The 27794-nt window shown below is 34.2% G+C and overlaps 1 protein-coding gene across 4 annotated transcripts in view; it reads left to right on the top strand.

Annotated features, from left to right (window-relative positions):
* Positions 1–27794, top strand: part of PCDH15 (protocadherin related 15) — a 1663341-nt gene that overhangs the window by 1186981 nt on the left and 448566 nt on the right. For all 4 annotated transcript variants that reach the window (XM_073241042.1, XM_073241040.1, XM_073241039.1 and 1 more), the window contains 2 exons: positions 15687–15806; positions 27106–27216. In XM_073241042.1, the coding sequence (XP_073097143.1) occupies positions 15687–15806; positions 27106–27216 (231 nt within the window). The remainder of the gene's footprint in view (positions 1–15686; positions 15807–27105; positions 27217–27794) is intronic.

Genomic DNA, 27794 nt, shown 5'->3' on the forward strand with positions numbered 1-27794 from the left:
ACAGTTAGCTAGGATTTTTTCCCCAAAAAATATTCTTAGAGGCTTTAATAAATTTATAATAAATCTAAAATCATAAACTCATATCTTCATTATACACCCCTTTATAGGACACAGTAAGCAGCAAACTAAATTTCCCCTTCTTATCTACATTTCTCATTCTTCTGTGTGGATACCAAAATCTCCCTGACATATAATACGCAGGTCTCCATGACTCCACTACTGCAGGGACTAAACAAGTTCTTACATGGTGAACAATGCAAGGGCATTCATATCATAGAAACTGTTTCTGTTTTGACCACGAATCATGAACTATAAACAGTCGAGTCAGATACGGTTATTCATATGATTTTTATACTTTATATATGAATTCCCACATTTCCCCCTTATTTTTTAAATAAAATGCTGAAATAGTAGGTAGATGCAAGATAAAGATAGAAAGCATAATTTAGTGCTGTAAGAAGGCAAGTGTAGATGATCAGGTGTGTGCCTATAGACTAGGTATTAATCCAAGCCAGACAAGGGCAACAAAACATCCATGGGTGCAAACAATTTCTCTCAACACTGGGGAGGTGAGGTTCTAAGTCTCACCTCTGTTGGCTCCCATTTTCTCACCTGATGGCCCCCCTGCGACTGTGCCTGTGAGGAATCTTACCCGTCTCTGGCTAACTAGCCATCTTCCAGGGCCATACAGGGAAATGTAAAGCTGTAAGTGAGAGAGAAGTAATGTTCTTTGAAAAGGTTAGCTTTTCACTTCTTTGCAGATTTATTCTCCATGGCTTCCATGCCCAGCACTTGTCTTGAGGTATCTTTACTTCTTGGAAAATTATTGTATTTGGTAATTTCACATATAAGGCACGAATTTTAGTAAATGGCTATAATTAGGAAGGAGGAAGAAAAGTTGTAGAAGTAGCAAATAGAAGAAAACATGAGATTAAGTGTCAAACAAGGTTATTCTATTCAGTAATCTCTCAGATCTCTATTTCTGTAAGACTCTCCATCACTAGTTTCACTAGCATTGCAATAAAAATGGGGGGCATTCCCACTTAGGTGGAGATGGGGTGGCCAATGTTTGACTAGCTACCTGCAGGTTTTGGTATTCCATGCCAAGATCGCCATCTGGCACCTGCCTGTTCTATTCTTCAGGAGCACTGTCCTGAAAGGCTTTTGGGAAGTTTATGTTCTCTTCCTTTCCCTGCTGCTTATGAAAGGTTAGCTTAGTCTTTGGCAAAAATGCAAGCAAAAGGCAAAGCCAATAGTATAATGGAGAAAAACCAAATCAAGGTGGGTAATGGGGGAGCCAGCTATGAAGGCCCCTGCTTTGTGGGGGTCTTCCTCCAGACTGAGCTTCACTACACAGCTTGAGTAGCATGGCTCCTGGCACATATCTTAAAATAAGGTTTTATGAAAGGAAAGGAATAAATGAGACCCTTAATGTAAATAATACTAACCTGAAAAAAGTTTCACTTCACGGTTCAGTACAATAATTATGTGCCAGAAAGAGTGTTATAAGAAAAGAATGCAGCCTTTGGGATCACCATGACCTAGATTCTGATTTCAGGAAGACCACTTCCTTCTGGGATTCCTAAAAAAATCACAGAAAACTTATTAAATCCCTACTAGACTTAGTTTCCTCAATGGAAAAAAATAATATTGTATTTAGTAGCTATTGAAGATTAAAGGATATTTAAAATATAAAATGAAACCTATGGCCCTACATACATTCTAAGCATTCATTGAATAGTAGGAACAGTGATGACAATGAGCTTCCTAATCGTAACTAGCTGCTACCACTTCCACCGGTCACACTTCCCAAAACTTAATTCTCAACATCAAATATACCTGTGTATTTTCACTATGAAACATTTCTTTTTGCTAAAATGTTTTATTACACCCTATTTTCACTTTTAAAGTTTTTAAGGATAATAATTGTATACATCATATTCAATCTGATATATGCTGCTAGTACTCATATTTCTTAAATTAAGGAAAAAATTTGTATAGAATAATCAAACAATATGAAACAGACTAAATCCCATGTAACACTGAGACTAGTAAATATTTTTACACTTCATTCTATTCACAGATGGCCACTTTTCTTATATATTTTTTCAAAGTAAAACCAATAAATATTTTTTCCACTCTGTCCAAACTTTGTGAGATTAATAACCTTGGAAACTCCCTTAAATGCATCATGAGAAGGTGCTGTAAAATATCTTACTTATCAATAATGTAATAACTATAGAATAGAAAGTAGTTTCTAGGATGGTGACAATTGTAGCATCATATATGGACATTATATACTGCTTATGTGTATGTATGTCATATAGTCATATATGTAATATATATTATATATCATATATAGATATATAGTTTTATACCAATGAAGAGTAAATTGCACATATGAAACACCTTAAATTCTTAACACTTCATCATGCATTTCCTAGCTACAAGTAGACTTTTCTCTATAACTATATAACCATCAAAATCAGGAAATTACATTAATACAATATTAGTATTACTGTTCAGACCCCATTAAAATTTTGCCAATTTTTTCCAGTCAAGTTCTTTATAGGTCAAAGTTTCAATCTAGTATCACACATTGTATTTAGTTGCTATGGCTTTCTAGTCCTAATCTTAGTTCTTTAGTATTTCTTTGACTTTAAAGACCTTAATAATTTTCAGTAGTGGGACAGTTTACAGAATATTTCTCAATTTGGATTTACCTGTTATTTCCTCATAATTAAAGATTTTGTTCAGGAATACCACAAAAATGATACTGTGTCCTTCATAATGTATTATAAAAGAGACACACAATATCAGTGTGTCCCATTACTAGTAATGCTAACTTTTATCTCTTTGGCTATGTTTCTGCCAGGTTTTTCTACTACATTTACTAATTATTTTGTATTTAATAATTAATAAGTCATGAAAACTATTTTGTGGGGGAATCGCTTTAAGGTTTTGTAAATATCCTACTTCTCATCAAATTTCACCCAATATTTTTATTAGTGATTTATGAAACATTGATTTGTTGAAAAACTATTGATGAAAATGAAATTTCAGCCAATATTGTGGTGTTTTGATACCGTTTCATCCTTCTTCTATTTGCCCCTTGAGCATTTATTGAGTGCTTTCATGACATCATGCAATAAACTAAAAACAAAGATTTGATTACAAATGAAAAGGTTAGCATAAGGAAATGGTGAATTTAAGAATTTATGAAATAATTTGCTTGCTGAGAACCAACCTGTTTTCAATAGCAGTGATTATTTAATATGAGTTTTCTAAAATGTAGGCACTAGCTGTGTTGACTTCCTTCATCTTTCTGTAAAATGTTGCAAAAGTATTTTTCCTTAGTGCCAAAGATAATTTAACTTTGATAGAATACATCCTCCAGATTACATCATTTCAGATTATCTGTGTATCTAGAAATCTGTTATATACTATGTTATATTTATTTCCTCTTTCATTTTCCCTTTTCTCAGTTTATTAATAGCAAACTAGAAATTTCTGAAATAGTATATTTTACAGTGTTTGGGAATTCATACTTTGAAGTCAGAGAATCTGTGTTAGAGTTCTTATCTACTAAGTATTAGAATTAAGGCATCAGGCAAGCTCTTAACCTATGATTCCTTAACTATCAAATGAGTGTAATAATGAAGGATAATGTTAAAAGGTTGTATTAGGAATTAAGAGAGAAAATGCTTTTAAAATACTTAGTATAGGTTCTGGTCATCTTTTCTGATCCTTTCTTATAAGCACTCTCTTGGAAATATGCTGTAGATTTAGTTACTTATTTGAAAACCAAGGGGTATCCATAAATAAAATACACAAAATGTATTTGTACATCGGCAGTAATAGTGGAATATCTTGAAACCTCAGTTTGTCTCACAACAGTGAAAAGACACTGTCTCTGAATCTATCGAATTTGAACTTTCACTTTCTGATCCAATTTCTAGTTTTGTGCTCTTCTTTCACATTCCATTGAGACTGTATCATCTACTTCCATTTAATACATGACTTTTTTAACATCTTCACAGAATCATTCTGGTAGGGTGGGTGTACTCTTTGATGAAGCTAACAGTGAAATTCCATTTATAGTTAAGATCCTTTTTACGCTTGTTTTCCTTATAATTTCTAGATAAAATAAGATAACTTTTTAAGTTTAAGTATATTTTCTTTTAGAAAAATGGTCCATGCTATTGGGGACTTGATAAATATCTTCAACTAACCAAGAAATACAAAATCACTAGAACTTCAGAGCCATTCCCATTCACAGAATTTCTTTGAATAGACTATGCTAGAATTTAATCAACACATTAAATCTTGTGAAGAAAAGAAATAAGACTAAACCCTAATCTCTTTTACTTGTTCCCTTTCTTCTCCAGGGATTATGCACATTCTTTCTGGGAAGCAGGAGACAAGTAAGAGAGGAAAAAAGAGGAGGTAAAGGGAAAGGGAAAAGCACATAAAAATGTATTTTCTACTTTAGGCATGGAAATGGGCAGAAAGCTTATTCACAGAAATAATAGCTGAGAACTTCCCAAATGTGGGGACACACTTTAGCGTCCAAGTTTGCAAAGCTAAAAGATCACGCCTTTATCTCAGTGCCACATGACCTGCTCCAAGATACATTATGATGAAACTATCAAAAATTAAAGATAAAGAGAATTCTAAGAGGAGCAAAACAAAAATACATATATACATGTGTATATATATGTGTGTATATATGGTTATGTTATTGACTACATTGTTATTATTTTGAACATACTGTTATAGTTTCATTAAAAATTTTAAAAAGAGTTTTTATTTTACCTGGGCTTATTCCTTTTTAGATGCTCTCATTTTATTAATGCAGTTCCCAATTTCTTACCTGTATTATTTTCCTTCTCTCTAAACAAATTCTTTTAATATTTCTTGTAGGCCGGTCTACTCGGCAAGAAATTCCCTCAAGTGTTCCATGTCTGAGAAAGTCTTCATTTCTCTTAATTTCAGTGGATAATTTTGAATGTACAGAATTCTAGGTTGGTTTGTTTTTGTTTGTTTAGAATGTTAAGTATTTTGCTCCACTCCCTTCTTATTCAGATGGTTTCAGAGGACAAATGAAATGTAATTCTTATCTTTGTACCTCTATAGGTAAGTTTTCCACCCCAGACCCCCACCTTCTTTCAGGATTTGTTTATCTTTGATTTTCTGCAGTTTGAAAATTACTTACCAGTGTGTAGGGGTTTTTTGTTTGGTTTGGTTTTTTGTTTGTTTTATGGGATGCGTCCTCACTGTTCTCTGAGCTTCTTGGATCTGTGTTTCAGAGTCTGAAATTAATTTGGAAAAATTCTCAGTCGTTATTCTTCCAAATATTTCTTCTCTTCCTTTCTCTCCCTTTCCTCCTTTTGTGATTCCTATTCTGTGGGTCATACTTTTTGTAGCTGTCCCATAGTCCCTGGATATTCTGTTGCTGTTCTTTCCAGATCTGTTCTTTTTGGTTCTCAGTTTTGGAGGTCCCTGTTGCTGTAGCCACAAGCTCAGAGATTCTTTCCTCAGAAGAATCTAGTCTACTAATAAGCCCATCAAAAGCATTCTTAATTTCTGTTATAATATTTTTGATCTCTAGCATTTCTTTTTGGTCCCTTGTTAGGATTTCTGTCCTATGCTTATATTGCCCATCTGTTCTTCCCTGGTGTCTACTTTATCTACATTTATTGATAAGTGAGATCAATCATAGTCATTTTAAATTAGTGGCCTGATATTTCCAACATCCTTGCATGTCTGGTTTTAATACTTACTGTGCCTCTTCAAACTGTGCTTTTGCCTTTAAGGATGCTCTGTGTGTGTGTGTGTGTGTGTGTGTGTGTGTGTGTGTGTGTGTGTTCCTTATAGTTGGACATGATGTGCTAAGTAAAAGGAGCTGCTATAAATAGGCCTTTAATAATGTGGTGGTGAGGGGTAGGTGGACCATCTAATCATGTTTGTATGATTAGACCTCAGTCTTTTAGTGAGCCTGTGTTTCTGGACTGTGAACTTTACAAGTTCTCTCAGGTTTTATTCACTTTGCTTAGGTGGGACTTGACGGCTTGAGCAGAGTGTAGTTGGATATTTCCCTTTCCCCAGGTTGGTTCAGCTGTAATAATGCCCCATCCAATTAGGGTCTGTAATGAGTTTCCCCTGAGAGCGGGGCAGTTAAGGAGAGTGAAAAACACAGTGTTTCAGGGCTCCTTCAAAGTGGCTCCTTTTCCCTTTGTAAGCCAGAAACACAAAGGGATTTTTCTCTGACATTTGCTGGGAGAACCTGGTTGAGGTCCTTGAGGTAAATCTCACTGATAGAACCCCTCTATGACTGTCTCCTGGAGTTTTTAACTCTCAGAGTGGCCCACCCTGAGCCTCCAGCAATTCATCAGTTACAAGTCGGGTTTTCCCTTCTCGGTGGTTCCCAGGGTGGTTTCTGCATGTGAATCTCTGCCCTGGCAAGCAAAGAATTCCTGTATTTGCCTGTTTTTATTCAATCTTGGGGTCAGCACTTTGCCACATATACTCTCTTCACTTAAGGATCTAGGAAGAGTTGATTTTTCAGTCTGTTCAGCTTTTTACTTGTTAGGATGGAGTGGCCGCCTCTAATCTTATCTGTGGAACTGGAAGAGAGATACCCATTACATTTCTCTGTTTATCGTTAATACTCCATTGTTTTTGACATAAATATGCCTGCTACATGTTCATTTACACATTGTTGTCTGTTACTTCTTTAATTCATTTTTCTCTGTCATGATATTAAGGGAGTTGGTGGCTTTGAGATACAGCATTTAAAAGTTATATACTAAATATGGAATAGCTTACATTGCTCACAGTATTCTAATGGTAGGAAATAAATCTGCATTTGATTATGTGTGGTTTTCAAACTGTTGCTGGGCAAAATTTATTAAAAATTCATTGTGAAGCAAAATGCAAAAAAGGCTAATATAATTTTATTAGCAATAACATATCACGTTTTTATTTACTGGTCTATACTATCTTGTCCAATTTTATTTACTTTTTTACTCATTCCTGTAATTTAGTCAGACTGCATTTAAAGAAAATATTCAAACTTAGAACCCCCTGCTGTGACATCAATTTTCTATTCATTTATTACTGGAACACTATTCCTTAGAATTGCTTCTGTGTATTAGAGTTTCTATTGTGATATGTTTTAATAAGTTGGTGATATTGATTTTAATTTTTTCTTTACCTTTTCTTTATTTCCATTTATTTTGTAATAAGTGGGTGATGTCAGATATGGAGATGCCATACCTTAGTGATTAACTGTTATTTCAAAACAAATATTTTCTATTTCTATTGACTGTCTCTTGCTGAAGCAAGATAGTATGTTTTGAAAAAGTTTCTTAAACTCACTCTTCTTATACCCACAGTCTGCTTGCAAAAATCTAGACTGACTAGGAAAAAAGTTATTTTCATAGCCTATGGGAATAAAAATACCAACACCAGCACCACTGTATCAGGTACATAAAATATTCAGTATGTACAGATACTTAACATACATTTTTATTTTTAATCCTCTGCTATTGACATTAGAAAATCAAAAGGCAAATTAAATTGATATAAATAAGAGAAGGGAAAAGAGATGCTGGGCAAACAGGAAAAATTGCCCACCATAGTGTTTTGTTGTTATTGTTTGTTAAAATTTTTATTAAGTAAAATTCCAAACATATACAATGGTCAATACCCATCACCCAGCTCTAACAATTATTAATTAGCAAAGGACAAAATTGTTTCATTCATATTACCCACCTCCTAACTAAGATTATTTTGAAGCACATCTTAGATATCATATCACATAATTTGTAAATATTTCAGCATTTGTATTTAAAGGATAAAAGCTAATATTAAAATATACATTTATTGAAATATTACATAGTTGATTGAGTTTTCCAAAGTAAACACTTAAGTGTTACCACAAACCAGATTAAGAATGGAATTATTATTGTCTTCCAAAGCCCACCTCTCTGCACGAAATCCCCTTACAAAAGGGAGCCTGCTCTCTAATATCATTCTTAGTTTTTCTTATTTTGAACCCTAGTATAGATGGAATCATATGGCATGTATTCTTTTTCTATCAGGCTTTTCTTTTCAACATTATATTAGCAATTCATCTACACTCTTACAGTAGCATATAATATTCAATTATATGAACATCACTCCCTTTATTTAGCTATCTATTGTTGATGGACATTTGTATTGTTTCTAATTTAGTGCTATTAACACTACCTTTAGATAATTTTTTGGTATACATATGGTCATATTCTTGTTTGGTATACAGAGAAGAACTTTAAGAGGAAATGCTGAGTTACAGGTTATGCACATTTTCTGAACAGTAGATTTTGACAAGTCATTTTTTTAACATAATTAAGTGAATTTACTACCTCTTTTTGCAGTGAAAGTTGCTCCACCTTCTGGACAAAACTTGGTATTTTCTACATTATTAATTTTAGTCAACCTGGTGGGGTATATACCAATGTTGATTTGGATTTGATTAGAATTTTCTGATGCCTAGTGAAAATCTATACCTTTTATATGTTTATTAACTATTAGCATATACTCTATTTTGTGAATTTTCTATTTAAGTGTTTGTCATTTTCTTATTGTATTGTAGAGGTTTTTTATATATTCTGAATATGATTTCTTTGCTGAATATATATATTGCAAATATCTCCACCAATTTTGTTACTTATATTTTCACTTTCTTTTTAGTGATAATAGTTAGAAGTTCTTATTTTTAATATAGTCCAATGCTTCAACCCTTTTCATGCTCTTTGTTCTATATGTTTGTTTCATAAATCTTGGCTGGTTATAATGTCATGAAGATATTATTTTAAGTTTTCTTCTAGAACTGTATCTTATGAAATATAATAGACATATAACATTATAATAGTTTCAGGCATACAACATAAAGATTCAATATGTGTATATATTGCGAGATGACCACCATAACACTGACATCCATCATCATACAAGACTACAATTTTTTTTTCATCTGATGATAACTTTCAAGATCTACTCTCTCAGAAACTTTCAAATATACAACACAGTATTCTTAACTATAGTTGTCATATTGTACATTCCTGGGACTTATTTACTTTATAACTGGAATTTTGTACCTTTTGAGCCTCATCACCTATTTCACCTACCTCCCATTCCCTGTTTCTAGCAAGTATTAATTGGTTCTCATACCAATGAGTTTGGTTTTTAGTTTTTTAATTAATTAATTTTTTTATATTCTAGATATAAGTGAGATCATATATGGTATTTGTCTTTCTCTGTCTGACTTGTTTCATTTAGTATAATGCCCTCAAAATCTATGCATATTGTTGCAAGTGGCAGGGTTTCCTTTATTTTTAATGCTGTGTATGTGTGCATGTATGTGTTTGTGTTTGTGTGTATACAGACACACACACACACACTGTATTTTCTTTATCCATTCATCCATTGATAGGGACTTATATTAGATTTGTTTCATGTCTTGGCTGATATAAATAATACTGCAATAAAAATGGGGGTGCATGTATCTTTTAGAGTTATTGTTTTTGTTCTCTTCAGATAAATACCCAAAAACGGAATTGCTGGATCATATAGTAGTTCTATATTTAATTTTTTAAGGAACCTCCACACTCTTTTCCATAGTGGCTGCACTGATTTGCATTCTTACCAATGGTGTACAAGGCCATCTAATGTTTATTTTATGTGTGCTGTGAAGTAGGAATCAATATCAATTTTTATTTCCATGTGGATATCTAATAAATGCAGCACCATTTATTGAAAAGGCCACAAATTCGTATGAATCAAGTGACTATGTGCAAGGATTGGTTTTGGACATTGTATATTCTTCTATTGATGTATTTGTTTACTCTTAAGCCAAAACACTAGTGTCTCGATTTCTACAGCTTTATGTTGAAGTCTGTAAATTAAGTAGTACAAGTCTTCTCACTTAGTTCTTCTTTAATATAGATTTTTCTGTTCTTGGTCCTATGACTTTTCGTGCATATTTTAGAATCAGGTTATATATTTCCACATCTATTGTTAAATTTGTAAAAAAGTGACATCTTTTCCTTAGAGCATATGCAAATCTATTGACATAGCTATCTTTCCATTTATTTGGTACTTGAATAAACAAACAAAACATGGATCTGAAATGTTCCTCATTAGTACTTCAGTCCAATTCTAACATTCAGAGGAAGGAAACAGTTTCAAAGGAAGGAGGATTTTAGAGCTAAACGGAGGCAGAGCTAAGACTCAAACCTGTCTCACAATCTCTGGTTGATTGGGTCTTTCAGCTGCACTTCTAATTAATTACTATTTTACTTTTATGCACAACTGATCTTCATTATTTGCTGATTCTGTATTTGCAAATCTGCCTACTTGCTCAAATTTATTTATAAGTCCAAATTCAAGACTTGCAGAGTTTTTGTAGTCATTCACAGATGGAGAATGAAGAAAATTTGAGTCACCCACTGTGCACATTTCCAACTGAGGTCAAACATGGCGGTGCTCTACCATTTTGCTTTGTCTGTCATACTGTGAACAAGTGTCCTTTTTGAAATCTACTTAGTGTCACACTTTTCACATCTTTGTACTTTTTGTTGATGATTTTGCTACGTCAAATGGTCTCCGAGTGTAGTGCTGAAGTGATGTCTGGTGTTCCTAACCCGAGAAGATAATGATGTACCTTACGGAGAGAATAAATGTGTTAGATAAGCTTCATACAGGCAAGAGTGATAGTGCTATTGGCTGTAAGTTAAGTGTTAATGAATCAAAATATATATTAAATAAGGTGTCTTGAAACAGAAACACATATAAAACAACATCACATATTGATTGGTTGATGAAAACGTTGTAACCAGAGGCTTGCAGAAACCTACTCCCTATATTCTCTGTAGCAATGTAATAACCCTGTGACCCCTTGGATAAATGGCCCAGTGTTCATGTGTTCATGGAGACTTAATAGAACATAATTACCATACATAAATGAGAATCAACTGTATTTATATGAAACCATGAAAACAAAGCTTATGTGGGGAAATATTGCAAGTAAAATTGATGAGGACAAATGTTCTTTTTTATGGAGCATTGTTCATAATTTTTAGGTTGGCCTAATTAACTATGGCACACAAGATATACTGTTAATGGAGAACTGTTCACCTTTTATATTCACATTCTGATTTCTCTTATGCAGCTTCTCTAAACATTGAGTTTCCTTGCTGTGATTTTCACTTAGTTTTATATTTGCATTTCCTTTACCTTTTTATCCAGTGTAAAATAATTTGTGGAAAAAGCCGTGAACTAAATAAGTAAGTGACACCATCAAGCAGCTGTCCAAGCTGGAAGTCATTCCATGCTTAGCATATCTTTCAGAAAACCAAATTAATATGTCTGAGACTTGTTTAAATGTTATAAGACAGAGAACATGACCATCTGCATGGCAGATGTGCCCTGAAAACTGAATAATAATGTATAGGGCAAGGCAGATTATGATAAACAACCTGACTATCATGTGAAGAGTTTCAATCCCCACATAATATTCAGAAATTCAGAAAGCACCAATGTACCATGTCACCTATAATGAGTATAAATAATGGTGATATGTGCATATTTTTATTTATGTAGTTTTTCTGTCTGTAGATATGTACAAATTTCCATTGGAAATATGTGTATATATAAGTAAGTATATATAAAATTAATGAAATAGGAGTCTGCAATCCACTATATTTAAAACCGTTTTGTATGCTTCCACTATCTTTTGCTTATTTGCATCTAATATAAGGTATTTCAATGAAGCCTTTTTAGTCTCACCAGACCTTCCATATTAGCACAAAATACCTTATCTTCTTTTCCTTAGCTATTTCTCTTATATTAGCTTCAAACATTCCAAAACCTATCCTATCTCTGAATAGGTCAACCATCTGAATTGTAGATCATGGATAAATGTGTTTAATTCAATTACTGATCTGTCTTAGGATTACATTTTACGTGTGTGTGTGTGTGTGTGTGTATTTGCTTTTTCTAGTAGTGGAAATGAGTAGGAACAATTTATGTCAAGATTTTGGCTTCAACGTACAACTATAGAGGAGAGCAAAATTTACTAGTTTATACAAATGCTGAGCTAATAACTTGGTGTACTACCTGAGTCCTTTACTGTCAACAACTAAATATCACGTTTCCAAAGTTCGTAGAAAAATCTTTAATTTTTACTCAAATTGTGAACAGAGACAGCACCATGAATGAAATATAGGATGCTGAAATCTACTACTGATATACTAATGTTTACCATTAATGTTCAAGGACCTAAAATCTTCTTTAAAGGAAAGATTAAATTTCGTAACCTTTATATGATATCATTACAGAAATAATAAGCTTTATTCTCTATTTCCACATCTAAGCAATTGTTTTTCTTTTATTTTCCATTCAAAGATAGAAACTAACAGAATTTATTATAGGATCATATTTTTATCTGTAATCTCAAGGACTAATAAACAAATATGTAGACACATAAATGTTACTTGGGAGAATCATGTGTGGCACCCCAAAATAAACTCAAATCATAAAATTAAAATGATTGAAATTGAATTACTTTTTGGATTAACCTTACATTTCTATCATACACAATACATAGTAAACCCTTTTTCAAGTAGTTTGGTAATAACCTTTAGTAGACTTTATCACCCAGTGTATTTTTTTAGGGTAACCAAAGAAATACAATGTAGTGTTTATTTTAAATGATTAGATACTAACAATTATCACCTATTTATAAATGTGATTTTTTTTAAGTGGTGAAAGAGGTGTGTCAGTGACAAAGAAGAAAAACACTTATCAATGATAATATATTAAGGCACCATAATATTTTTCTGTTGCCTTTTATGAGTTTCAAAGCATTTATGTAGCTGAAGAAAAATATAGATCTTTTTCACAGCTAGGGTCTTTGAATTTGCAAATATCTCATTGTAGGAAGTAAAATCCTTCAGATAATCTATCCCAACCAAATATGATCATGTAATATTTATTTCTAGAAACTTAACCTTGAATAAGACTGGGAAAATTAGAAAGTGTTAGGATTTAAAGAACATTATGCTTCATTTTCTCCTTGACTAAAAAGGAGAAATATAGCTTTTCCTGTAACACTTGCCATTCTATGGGTTAAACCACCAGGGAGATTTCATTTACTTCTTGGATTCTGAGACTCAAATGCCAGATTAGTTCTTTCTGTTTCTGAGTATATAGATAATACCTGAAACTTTACATCTAGTAAAATTGCATTTATATTATTAAACCAGCATGAAGAAAACTGTCAACCCCTCTTTATATAATTTAACATCTGCAAAAGAAAATAATGTCATTGTACAGTAAAAATGCAGTTGAGTGTTAAATTGCCATATTATTAGATGAGAGGTTCATAAGGTTTTTCTTTTGTTTGTTTTGCTCTCTAATAAATGATATGTAATCACAGACTTTAAGTCTCAAAGTTTTATAATGTATAGGTGATGTAGGGGTGTTCTGTTGAAACCTTTCTTTCTCTTAATTAAAAAAAATGTTAAAAAATAAAAATATTGTTTTTAGGATACTGAGTTGATATAAAAAAAGTCAATGTTATAAAAACTGTCTTTTTAGGTACATATTAAGTAGGGTAGCAGAATTGATTAAGTAGAGAAAATTGTTGTTTCTAGCATCCTTTCCCCTCACTTTTTACTCATTGATCTCAGGATCTTCAACGTTCTGGTCTATAATCTGAGCTCCCCTGGATCTCAGATTCCTCCTCTTTAATACTAATGTTATTGCTCTTAGCTATAGTACCTCAGGATCTTGCTCTGCAATGAATCTAATCCAGTAGGGCATGCTGTGTCAGTGAGTGGACTGAAAGAGACACAATTTTCCAAATTTCCAGACCCTTACTGGTTAACTTTTTTTCTTTTGTTTGTTTTACTTCATTTTATTTTTAAAATCAATCCATGACACAGTTTTTTTTTTCTCTGATTAAGGAAAAAGAGCTTTGATTAAATGCTCTAAGTTGGTTTTATTAGATATCTGGAAACAAATCATTGCCATTTAATTTAAAAATTTCATATCTTAAAACAGTAGAGCTACAAAAGAATGTTTCTGTCATTTCATTCTCAGTTCTCTTGGAGCTACAGAAAGTCAGTTTGCCTTTTAAAGCTGCCTTCCAGGGGGCCTGACTTTATGAATGTCCACTACTTTGTACTTACGGTTTAATTCTGTAATCATAATTGTATTCTTTTTCTAAATCAAAGGTTGCAAACTACTAAGGTTACTAGGCCAATGGATGTTATTTTGTTTGGACATTAAATTCATAGTTTAATTCCTTAAAATCTGTTGCCAACTTTAGAACCAAGAGATTTCTTTTAAAATTAGAGTATTACAAGACCTAATAACATTGGCTCCATATTCTATTATGGCAAGAATTTGCTGGGACCGAGCAGCAACTGCCACTTTAGAGACAGCATGTGCTCCCCAGTTCGTCCCCAAGCGCATCAGGCTTGCTTCACTCATTTGCGTTACTTCATGGATCCCTGTGGATTTTGTAGCCAATGAAAATGGAAATAAATGAGACAACTCTTTTTTTTTCTCTCTGGCACTGTTTCTCCATGAAGGAAACCCATTGAAAAATTAACAAAATATATCTCAGAACAAAATGAAAAAGCCTCTGTTCTATAGAGGCACAGGACTTATTCTCATTGACAAAATTCACTGATTCATTGTGACATTGCAGTCAGTGACTAAGGGAGTGGAGAACAAAAAGGGCCCCATATTATTAGGTGGGGCAGAGAGCGCTAGATTAGGGAATGGTTTAGGAGATGGCTAGGGGCAGGTGATAGCTGATTAAGTTGAAATGTAACTAATGAGTAGGATTCCAGCTAAAGCTTGAGGACTGGAGGCTCTAGGTGTAGGAAAACATTATGCAAAGACCTACAGGTAAGAGAAATTAACAGTGATGGGTGGACAGCTATGAGAAATAAAGCTAGACACATAGGCCAAATGTCAAACGATGATCTTTTTGCCATGTTAGCTTTGTTGTTATTTTAATTTGAAATGAAAGATATCACCATCTCACCAACTCTTGTCACATGATGGCTTTCTATTAAACTAACATTACAAACTCAGAAGAAACCCCCAGCTTTTTTTATCCTCTGACAGGAACGGCATCCATGGCCTCCAATTTCTCTTCTTCAAACTTCCACTTGCATAGTTACCAACCTGTATTTCATTGATCTCTCTGAAATGGTGTTTGATTTCAAAATAAAGAAACTAAGTTCCTCATATAGTTTAATTCTGCTTGTAGATAGCTCAATGCATTAAGGTCTGTTCGTTTGTTTTTTTAAGGAAGAACACTAGATGTATTTTCTCCACAGAAGCTAAGATGCTAATGGACATAAATTGGTCCAAATGTGCTTCACACTGAATTAGGGCCTTCTATTTCTTTACCCAAATTGAGGATTATGATGTTGGAAATGTCAACCTTTATAAGAACTCCTGTGTAAGGTTGGCAAAGTGTTCTTTTGAAACATTTCAGGTCTGTGGTTGTGAGCAGCTGCCTACTCTCCCTCTTTGTGTAGTAAAGGGCTATTTCTGATGCTGGAACCATTCTGATGTGTTGCTGATAAAATGAGAACTGATCATTTTTCTTTTCTTTTCAGCTCACTCCAGTTGGTACCACAGTATTTACAGGATTTTCAGGAGACAATGGAGCTACAGACATAGATGACGGCCCAAATGGACAGATAGAATATGTTATTCAATATAATCCAGATGATGCGGTATGTAAATACCTTCTTGCAATGTGACTTCACTTTGGAATAAAAGTCATATTTACTTCAGCTGACACTTGTACTATTCCATTACACAGCTCTGAAATCACATTGGTAATCATACTATTATTAAAAATGATCTCAAAATTGCATTCTTTTTAATATTTGTTGGGTTTTGCAGGTAATAGTTTAAACTATGTTTCTAGGTATAGTAGGCTGTTTTTCCTAAATTTCCATTATGTTTGTGGGCTCAGAAGCATTCTTAATAAACCATTGAAGATGATATAACCAATGTGATGAATATGCTTTATGGAAACTGCAAATTAACACAGGTGCTGCCACCTCTCCAAAAATGAAACCTAAGAGAGAGAAGAAGACAAAGCTTTTAGTAATAGATTTTTTTTAGTAGACCTTGGGATTTCTACCTCTTTTTTAGGCTCTTATTTTTGTCCCCTTCCATATATATATTATATAACAGACAAAATCAGAATTGTTTTGTTGAAGCTGGTTGGAGCGGTAAGTCCTGCTTGCTATCTTCCCCTTTTTCTTAGCCCCAGGCAACTTCTCAGAATACCACAGCCTGCTAAAAGTGTAATTTTAAGATCACTTTAGTGAGTAAATTAATGCTTCTCTTATATGTTGAATATTAGGAGTATATATTTATTGTATAAACTTTAAACAAACAACCCATTGAGATGTCAGAGATTAAGAACACAATAAGTTCTACCTCACATACTGTGAGAATTAAGTGAATCATGGATGCATTTCCTTGTTTTCTTCTCAAATATCAGTAAGTGAGGAGGAGTATCTCTACTGCATAGGAGAGAAAACAGGCTTCTGCATGAACTAATTTGCCTGGTATCTCACGGCCGCTTCTAAGCTGTGGAACGAGGACTCCAGTTTCAGAGCAGCATACTGTTCCACTCTTCCTCTACTGTGTTCTAATAAAACAGGTGTAGTTTGTGTGTTATGATTTCGAAAAAAATTGAAAAAGTGAAAAAAATAAAAAGCCTATGGGCACAATAGAGTCAAGGGAAAATTTGGGGGGATTTTTGGTTTGTTTGTTTCCCCTAAAAATATGTCTCCATATGTTCTAGGCAGAACAATGAAACCAAAAGACGGGGAGATAATGAGAATGTGGCAAAGAAGGACAATGAGTAGGAAGGGTTATATAAGAAATGGAAAAGATCAAGGCACAGCAGAGGAGAAAAGGGCAAGAGAAACACTTTTAGCTTAAAAGTAGAAACATACAGCAGACTGCACATTCTATTTCTAAACCATTTATTTCCCTTTCTGTTTAGGTTTTATAAAACAATTGTATGTGTGTTCCATGTTTGTAGCTTATATTTTGTGAAGATCATTTCCTAGTCTACTCCTCAAGCTGTAAAAATGAAACTTCCAACAAATAGACAACAGGCTGGCCATGTATTTTAGGGAAATATTTATTACATTGCATAAAAAAACCAAACCTATTCAAGGTTTAGATACAGTGTGAGACAAAAACATATTACTTAGAAAATATTTTTTAGAAGTTCTGTTGGGCTGAATTTTCTTGTTAGCTATGCTATAATTTGTGCTGAATATTTTGCCTTTTCAGGGACCTGTGGGCTTGGCATCAAAAATAATATGTACCTTTTAGTACCTATACATTGGATAAGCCAATCAGCCATGTGCAATTTCCAAGTAACAAACAAACAAATAAAAAAGCCAGAGAGAGAAAGAAGGAAGGAAGGAAAGAAAGAAAACTGTACTCTAGTAAGCTAGCACTACTATGGACTAAGTAAATAAATTATCTGGGCATGGTCCTAATTTAGTGAGTCTAAAGAATAAGACATCATGACAACACTTAACTTAAGGTATGTTGGAGGAGAAAGCATTAAAGAAGTCACATTCATACAGAGGAAATCCATCTTCAGGCATCATAGAAATTAAGTGTAAACCTCAGTAGGAGTTTCCTCTGTAAGATCTATGAAAGAGAAATACCAGATAATTTATATATTCCACCAATGTTTAATCTCTAGTAATACTGATAACATTAATAGCACCATAAGTCTCCTACTAATTTCTTAATTTAAAAAATATTGTATAGATTATAAACATATTTAACTTGAAAAGTGGTTACCTCTGGCTTTTGCAGATGTAATTATATTCCAAATTAATCTCACTTTGTATGGCAAATAGTAAATAATACATTGTCTATTCTTAAAACCTTAAAAAGGTTGATTTTTGTTTTTTTGTTTTCCTTCTGATGCTGCATGATGCATGAGCAGAAATCACAAATTAGTGATCTGAAGTTTTATTCAACCCATAGGCATTGTATTGATCACACACTAATTTAAATAGTTTTTGAGCCAATATCTAAAAGTCATGAAATTTCACATTCAAATGTAGATTATTCTTCTCTCTTAGGAAATAGACATATGACATTAGCTGTCCTGATTTCCAATAAGACAACAATCAACTGAAGTTAAATTGCAGCTTCCCATTAGGAACAAACTCTTGCCATTCATGCACTATTTGTATATGCACTTCTTCCCCAGCTACTTCATTCATTTCCATTACCTGCTTTATCCTTATAGAAACTTGCAGATTCTTCCCACCACTTTATATATGGGCCTCCAGTGTTTCTGATAGGAGAAGTAAATGGAAATCTGAATCATGCTCCCCAGTATGTAATGTGTCATTTTTCTCTGGCTGCATTCAAGATTTTCTTTTAATCTGGAGTGTTCAGCAACTTGACTATGGCTTGCCAAGGTGTAGTTTTCTTTGAAATTATTGGAGGGGGTGGTTTACTGAACTTCTTTCATCTCTGAATTTGCCTTTAACCAGTTAAAGAAATCATCAGTCATTATTTTTTCAATAGTTTCATGCCTGTTTCCCCCACTACTTTCCCTCTGAGATTCCAATCACAGGTATGTTAGGCATTTAACTCTTGTTCCTCAAGTATAGACTCTGTTGAAATATTTTCAATATATTTTAATTACATGTCTATAAATTGGATATTTCCTATTCATTTGTATTCAAGGTCACTGTGTTTTCTGCCATCTCCATTCTGTTCTTACACCTATCTACCTTTTTCATATTTTTATAGTTTGCATTTCTTTGCTGAGATTCCTGAAATAATATGTGAGCATACATATCATTTTTATATCTCTGAGTGTAAGCACAGTTATAATACCTACTTTAAAAATCCTTGTCTGCTTTTTCTAACATTGGTCTTCCTTGATTTCCTCTCCATTTCAAAATGAATCACATTTCCTGGTTCATCATGTGTCAAGTTATTTTTAACTCTAACCTGGACATTGCAAATGTTATTTGTGGAGTGTAGCTCCAGGCTGAAGGGGGTTTCAGCTCTGGGCAAGTTCACTCTGGATTCAATGAGACCTAAAAATGACCAAGGAATGCTGGGGGTGAAACAAAGGGCTTATGACAAGCTTTATTCTCACGGTGGCAGGTCAAGTGCCAGAATCCTGTCCACATCTAGGGCAGTCTGCTAAGTAGTTGATCTGTTCCATGCAAACTGGAGATTTGGGCATAGTTTGTAAGTGGAATTTTGTTATGTTTCTTTCCACCTTTCTCCTTTGTAATATTCTCCCTTCACTTTCCAACTTTGGTTATCCCAAAGTCTGTCTCCTGATTCTTCAGGCCAGAAAGACTTTAGGCTTTCTATCAGAGTTTTAACTGTCTCCCTGAGGTGCTAAATTTGGCCTTTATTCAGGCTAATTACCATAAAACCAGAAACAGAAAAAATATGTCGTCTCTTGTTTCAAGTGTCTAACTTCCTCCAGAACATTCCTGCTTTGTTTATCTCTCCAGGGATGTCAGGTACTTTTGTTTGTTTGCTTTCTGTATTTTTTCCAAGCTGCATAGTTATTATTGGTGGAAAGATTGAGTCCAGTGGGAGTTAATCAGTCAGAAAGAAAAAAAAATGAATTCCCCATAAGTTCCTTTCTTCAGTATATCTTTAAAAGACTACATTTTTTTTACTCATTTTTTTGCTTCTGAACCATTCTGGTTTTCCTAAATATTAGGCAATAACAACAATGATAGAATCATTTTAAATTTCTAACAACAAAAATATACATTTATTTCCTTCAGGACTGTGGACCTGCAGTGGTAAGGTGATAAGCTATCAGCTAGTTTGCCACTGGCACTAATTTATAATCAGAAACATTGAAATTTAGATTTATAAATATAAATATTTAGAATATAAATTATAGATTTAGAATATAAATTTAGAAATATAGGTATCAGCTGTTTTCTCTTTCAGAAAGGGAGAATTGGAGAAAGTATTAAAAAGGGAAGGGAGTTGAGTTGTCTATTTATCTCTCCATGTAAAAAGGGAGGAAAATTCTTTCCAATACAAGAACATATGTGAGCGCATCCTCAGGTCAATATTTTCCTAAATATCAGAGAAGTGAAAGTATAATATCACTTGATATTATTAAGTTGAAAACTTAGCAAATATAATAGTTACCAGTTACCATTACTATATGTCACCATCAATCTTTTAGACAAGCCTTAGGGATCATCTATTTCTATATACTAAACTATTACAAACTTAGTGGCTTAAAACCAAACATATTTACTTCTGCAGTTTCTATGGTTTAAGAGCCTGGGCTCAGTTTAGCTGGACCCTCAATTTAGACTCTTATAAGGTTGTAATCTAGGTGTTGACTATTAGTTCCCATGTGGAGGCTTGACTAGGACCTTCACAAGTAAACGTCACTAGGCTTCTTCATTCCCAAATGTGTCCCTTCTTTATTTTAAATAAAATTCAATAGAAAGAATGGTGAAAGAAGAGAAAAGCTCGATTTTCAGTCTTCTGATTTTGTTCATGGATTAAATAAAAGTGCCTTGTTTTAGCGAAGAGTGCAACATTTGACAACTGAAATTGTCAAACAAGTACAAGTCACCACTTCCCCTCCCGCTGCTGCAGTGATGGGAGAAAAACATATTTAGGTGAAACATTCATTGGCCTGAGTCCCGGGATGATGACATATACTTAACCCACTTGCTGACAGTGACTAAGAAAATTTAAAAAGTGGATAAGAAATAAAAATGTTTTACATTAAGGTATCAATTTGGGGGTTTTGTTCCTGCATGATAACCTATCCTTTCTTGACTGATGTTTTTAGACAAAAGTAATTTAGTAAATACCTCATTAGTAAAGCCCTCTAGACAGTGAACTAGAAGAATTTGTACTGTGCTTATCACAGTTATTGTGAAATATTATTTTTGAGACTTCTTGGTAATACAAAGTAAGGCCATCAATAATGCATTTAACTAATTAGATTGTTTACGAAAGAAGAGGAGAAACCTCTTTAGTTTAAGATGGGTCAGAATTTTTCATCACATGCCGCGCAGACGTTTTTCAGTTTGGGGAATTAATATTATATGGAAGAATGCCATATAATAGATGTCAGTCTGGTATTTTGATCCCATTGTTGAGTCAGATTGATAAGACTTCATGCACTATACTGTCAGAGCACTCTTCTTATCTTAAACTTTTAATTTTTTTCATGCCAGACTGAAGTGACCTTTATTTATCATTTTAAGTGTTTGGACCTGAAGGGGTAAGGAGGGAGCTGATGGTGTATCCCTTACAGCAGTCTCCAGCGCACCTAGTGAGCAGCAACTGTATCTTTATTAACTACCCCCACCACTCAGCAGAGTGCCAAGGACATTTGAACAGTATGCTTCTTTCTTGGAGGCATTAGTGTGGTGCTTCAGTGCATGCTAACATTTTTATCAACTCCTGAGTGGACAGTCCTTTTGTAATATTCTTGAGTCTCTATAGCTTTGAGAGCATTGAGAAAAAAGATCAGCCATCATTTCTTTTGCAATGGGTAAGCATGTAATACATTTGACTTTCCTGAGTCAGAAAGTTTAAACCACAGTTTCAATGCAAAATGTTTTTAACAAATCATCATCCTGAAGTAGTTTTGCCTATAAGACAAAGTCCAAATTCAGATACTATTGAAATACCTTGGGCTAAGCAAAAGCAATGTTGCTTACTTATAAGTAAGTTACTAAGAATGTCACGTTTTTCCAGGTACTTTATATCATGGCAGCCTCATGGCCCTGTAAAGTCGTATTTTTCTTCTTTTACAGTGAATACTCATATTTAATTAAGTCATTATCTAAAGTCTATTTGTGTAAAACTTTGAAACAGGTCTTTATTCTGTGTAATTCTGTGACATTTTAACTTCACGGCATATATGCCACTGAAACCAACCAGAGACTTCTAAATACAATTTCCTGGAAAATTAGTTGGAACAAGGTGAACTGCATTGTTATCTTTAATGTATCCTTAAATGTGCATATGTAGTTTCTGTGTGTATGTGCATATAGCAGAGAGGGAGAAGTTTGTATAAAACAGAAACAATGATCAAAGTATTGATATTCTACAAGGAACAAGTTAATGTTGCTGCTCAAAGTCTAATCCCTTCTGAGTGGACAAGTGCTATGTGATCTTGCTTAATACTACACTTCTCACTTGAGATAATTTAGATTATGGGATTCATCCCACCAATTGCACAACCTATGGATGGATCAGCAGCTAATGGCATGGTCCCTAATTTAATAGTGACCAGGTTAAGAGTGAATGGACACTGATTAGCACACAGAATTGGTACTGTTTATTGGGAATAAGAAATAGAGTCATAGTCATGCTTAATGTGAACAAATGGAGAAATCCTAGAAAGAGAGAGAGAGATAATGAGTGAGAGAGACTGATTCCAGAAAGATATAGAAAAATAATGATAAGAGAATTTACAGTCCCTGAAAGACAGCTACATCTTCCTTGTTCCCTAAACTCCTACCACTTTCCAATTACAGGCCTAGTGGGTCATATTCATACCTTGGCTCTGTCCTTAGATAGCCAGGAAATAGATTTTCACAAATGTGCATGTGTATGTGTGTGTGTATACATCTTAAAGATAAATCTCTCTTCTTTTGAACTGAATCTCTAGTCCTTATGATTGAATGGAGAATATCACAAACAGTATTTGTAAATATAGCATTGATATGAGAGGCCAAACAGAATATTTCCTGCTTCCTAAAAAAATGATGAATGACCAAGCTCTTAGCTGAGAATAGCATTAAGTACCCCATATTTTATTTCCAGAGCAGCTGACTGTGGGGCCCCAACATCTCCTTTTGGGACTGGTAGAGGGGTGACATTTTATCTACAGAGGTACTACCCTAGCTTCTCACATAAAATGAGAGAGTCACGGTGCATGGAGTCATCTCTGGAGAAAGACAGAACTGATAGAATGTCCACATTCCATCTCTCTTCTTTGCTAAAGATAGTGTGAGTGTGAGTGTGAGTGTGTGTGTGTTGGGGTCGCCATTACACTTGCATCCTAAACTTTTCCCATCATTCCAGCAGTGATAAATCACTTAAACTGTCCTATGCTGTCACTTATTAAATGGAGGATTGCCTCTTGTCTGATAGTTGCTGAGTCACTAAACTGCCATGGGGCTGTGACGTGCCTTTCTTGATGGACGCCAGATGTTTGGTGCCTGTGGGTTTGAAAAAGCTTAACCACCATTGGGTTTCCCACATTAATACTGTGCAGGTAGAGGTCAGTATTTCAATTCCCATCACCTGAACAACCCAGAGCCAGTTTGTATTTTACAGAGCCCTGTACAAAACTGAGGGCCATGCCCATACTTCCAAAATATAGGTTGCTTATGAATTGGTGTTGCTATGATCCTACATCCCTCTGCTTTATTGCTGATCCTGAGCTCTAAGCATTAGAGAGAGGAAAACAAACAGTAGTGGAGAAAGAATGCAGACTCCACCTCCCCTCCTACCTTAAACAGCTCTTTGACAAGATCATAAGATGGGAAAGTTCCTAAGACACACACATACACACTCTCACACATATCAGAGCTACCAAAAAGTTATAGATACCTTCTGACATATTGTTTATTATTAAGGGAGTCAGGATTAGACAAAGCATAGTTTTTAGGAATTACTAAAAATGGAAAACATTTAATGCTCATCTCATATTACCTTTGGCAGTCTTCACTTGAAGTACATTTAAAAGTTCCATCTCCTAGTCCAGTGTTTCTCAAAGTGAAACCCAAACCATCTACATGAGAAGCACCTGAGAGTTTTGTTAGAAATGCAGACTTCTGAGAATTTCTGGAATTTCTGGAACAGAGACTTGAATCTACAATCGAAATGATACATTTCTGTGATCCTTACACTTGGAGAATCATTATCATATTCCTTTATGGCTTTGTCATACAATATTTTTAAAAAACTCTATGTTTTCTTACTAAATTTTGTTTTTTATTCCTTAATTAAAACTTAAGAAATATTATTAGAGCAAGGCATTTACTATTGAGTTCCAATATTTTTTTTCTGATAGAGGGAAAAATAATAAGCATCCTAAAGATATATCCACAGTTTGCATCTAAGTTGTCTCATGATTATTATTCTATTGTTTTCTTAGGCAGAAGGGATACTGTATAAATACTTGCTTAATTAATAAATAAGTTAATTTTAATGCAAGGCTTTCCATATGCAATACTTCATGAGCAACATTAAATCATGGAGCAGATATTTCTCCTTATGTTTCTTAGAAGATAAGTTTTAGCAAAACACCTCATAAAATAAAAATCTCAGATATCTATAGAACATGGTTTTAGCTAATAAGAATAAAGTTCAATTAAAAAGTGCCCTTAAGAAAAATAAAATCCTCAATTACTAACTATATTGTTTGTAGTAATTCTACAAATGTCCAATGCAAATTTTCAACTAAAACAAGGTCAAAACATCCATTAAGTTGCTTTGTTAAAGACATAAAGATAAGTATTTTCATATCATAGAGATCCTTGAGAGGATCGGTGAGGGGAAACAGAAAATACACAAATAACAAATGTTGTTTTGAAAAAAAGTAATGTAACATCAGAGCAAAGATTTAATCCTAAATCAGATGGCAAAAAAGATTAAAAGATTTCCTTGAGTAGATTTGCAAGATTTACTACCCAGGGAAATGAGCTATAAGATGGTTAGGCATGAGATAAATAGGAGCAAATGTCAGGTATGAAGAGTCATGGCATATAAGGAAAAGAGAGGTAGGTTGAGGATACATAGACAGGAGATAATCATGTATCATAGTTCTTTCAGTTGCAAATAATAGAAAAGTAAATTAAAAGTGGCTTAGCCAACAAGGCCATTTATTATTTCTTCTAAGATGCTGTTCAGAAATGGGGTGGTTTCAGGATTTATTCAGCAGCTCAGAGACAATACAGATCCAGGCTCTTTGCATTTTCTGCTCTTCCATCTTCAGCATTTTACTTACTTTTGATTAACTTCGTCACTAGTCCTAAAATGGCAGCAGAAAGTTTCAGGTTTTATATCCTTGTAGCAACATCTCTTAGCAGAAAGGGAGCATTTTTTTTCCTTAACTCTCTTTATGATTAAGAAAAATTCTTAGATGTACATAGATTAGATGTCATGTACATTTCCGAAACAATCTCTGGACAGGACAGTGGAATTACCATGGATTAGATTAGTCAAGACTCATCCCATTTAGGAGCATAGCCTCCCCTACAGCATGAAGGCCCTAGTTATCTGAACTCATGTGAAGTTCTGAGAATCGGGATGAGGTGGTTTATGTTAAGCAATCCTCAGTGTTTTCCATATATATGCTAGGAATTAGTATATATATCTGTAGTTATTGAGTTTCTAAAATTTAGCAATAACACACTGAGTTGTATTTTACAATCTATATAGCAATTACTAAAGTTTTCTTTATAATTAACTTAGATATTTATGGTAATTCATTTCTACATTCCCCTGGCATGATTGAGAGTCCTACTCATCGGTATGTTTAAATAGCATATAAGAAATGTTTAAATAGGAAAAAATTTAGGGAAAATATCAAATGCCTGTTTTTAATTATAAATATCTTTTATGATACATTTTCAGCGTTTATACTTAAAATCATTATTTTTTAAATCATTATATCCAAGAAAGATCTTCGAGGCCAATTACATGAACACAGAATAAGTCATTTAAAAATAGTTATCAGTGTGAACTCTGTGTGTATTCATATGTACTGGAAAGTAAGGGGATCAGGGAGGGAAGGAGAGAAATAGGAAACAGGAGAGATCACAACTGTAGATACTGAAGGTTAATTTGCCCACATTTCCCTCAGTGAGCCTGAGAAGGGAGATTTGAGTCAAATATTCTCTCATGAAGTCCCACTTCCTGCATGATTAGTCAAGACTCATCCCAGTTAGGGGCATAACCTCCACTATAGCATAAAGCCACCAGTTACCTGAACTCATGCAGAGGGTGTACACACACACACACACACACACACACACACACACTCACACACACACACACACACACACACACACACACACACACACACACACACACACACTGCTTTCTTTCTTCCCTTCTCCTCCTTTACCTTTCTCTTCCCACCTCCTTTTTCTCTTTCCTTCCTCCTCCTCCAACTCCTGCAACAGTCTAATGTAGATCCAAGCTAGTATTTCATCTGTTGCTCACAACCACCGCATAATCACAACTATACAAACCAAACAAACAAGAAGAGAAGTTCCAGTGCTGGAAGTAAAACTGATTTGTTGCAGTTATTGAGATAACTAATTTTTCATTCTTCAAAGTGGCACGAAAATACAAGAGTGATGTAAGATCTTTTTAAGGGTGAGACTGATCTTATAAATTACATTCTCTTGAGGTAGGACTGCTTATACAGGAACAGTAGTGCTGGAAGGCATTTTAGAGATTGTCCTTGTGAACTGCTTGTTACCTGGAAAAAGTTTAACTCCTGACAGTGTAGGAGACTTAACTAATAAGCAGTGGTTCTGAGGTCGGAAAAAAATCTGACCTATAACACAGATTGTTTTTCACAAAAACACAGTTTCAAGTTAATAGTTGCATTTAATACTTGAAAATGCTGAGACTACAGAATGGGCACTGATTTTAAAAAGGATATTATGTAGAAACCACAGATTGCAATGTTTGAATTCTTTGGTGATAAAACAAATGGTGAATGATAATATGGTAACAAGGAAACTATTATAGAAAGCAGGTTACCTGGTTATTATTAGCAAAGGGCTCTATTGAAACCTATTGACCAAAAGGAAAAGTTTTTAGAAATGATCAGAATATTAAACCTGAAGCTGACACTGACATTCTGTTTTCAGATAATAAACATGCTATCTGTAATTTTCAAAGGGACTGAACTATAATACCAAATTCTCTAGTTCATTATATACTCAAATGGCCTAAAGTCTATATCTTTGCTATTTGCAGGCATCAAATGACACCTTTGAAATTCCCCTCATGTTGACTGGAAATGTAGTGTTAAGGAAGAGGCTCAACTATGAAGATAAGGCTCGCTACTTCGTTATCATCCAAGCAAATGTGAGTATTCAATTTCTCATTCTTTCATCTTGGGAACTTACAGAGTCAAAAACTTGTCCAAAATGTATAAGTGTTCTTAGAGCACTGTAACCTATGGCCTCCACAGGGTAGCCCTGCCCTTGGTGTAATTTCCGTGTTTTATTCTTCTAGTTGGGAACGGATATGGAATGGGGTGGGAGGATGGTTTCTACTCACTCCAGTCGTCACTCTATGAATCACTCATACCCACTATTCCGTAATTTGTTTCAAGCTTATACTGAAGTATTTCTTAAAGTGTGAGCCACCAAACATGTGTACCAGAATCACCTTGGTGAAGGTAATAAAAATGCAGATTCCCGGACCCAACTTCAGACCCTCTGAATAAAAAGTTCAAAGGTTAAAAGTGGAAAACCTGCATTTTGTATTAGCTCCCAGGGGATTCCAAAGTACAGTAACAGTAGAAAACAACTCTCAGATTGGTCCTCTTTTCCCCCATTGATATCACTCATTGAATAGCTGCTCCCTGGATATCAGCTACTTTGGCCATAGACATGGTAGGTAGACAACAGTAACAGAAAATCTGAAAAATGTTGCTTTAA

This window comes from Manis javanica, chromosome 7 (assembly GCF_040802235.1).
Source record: "Manis javanica isolate MJ-LG chromosome 7, MJ_LKY, whole genome shotgun sequence".
NCBI lineage: Eukaryota > Metazoa > Chordata > Mammalia > Pholidota > Manidae > Manis > Manis javanica.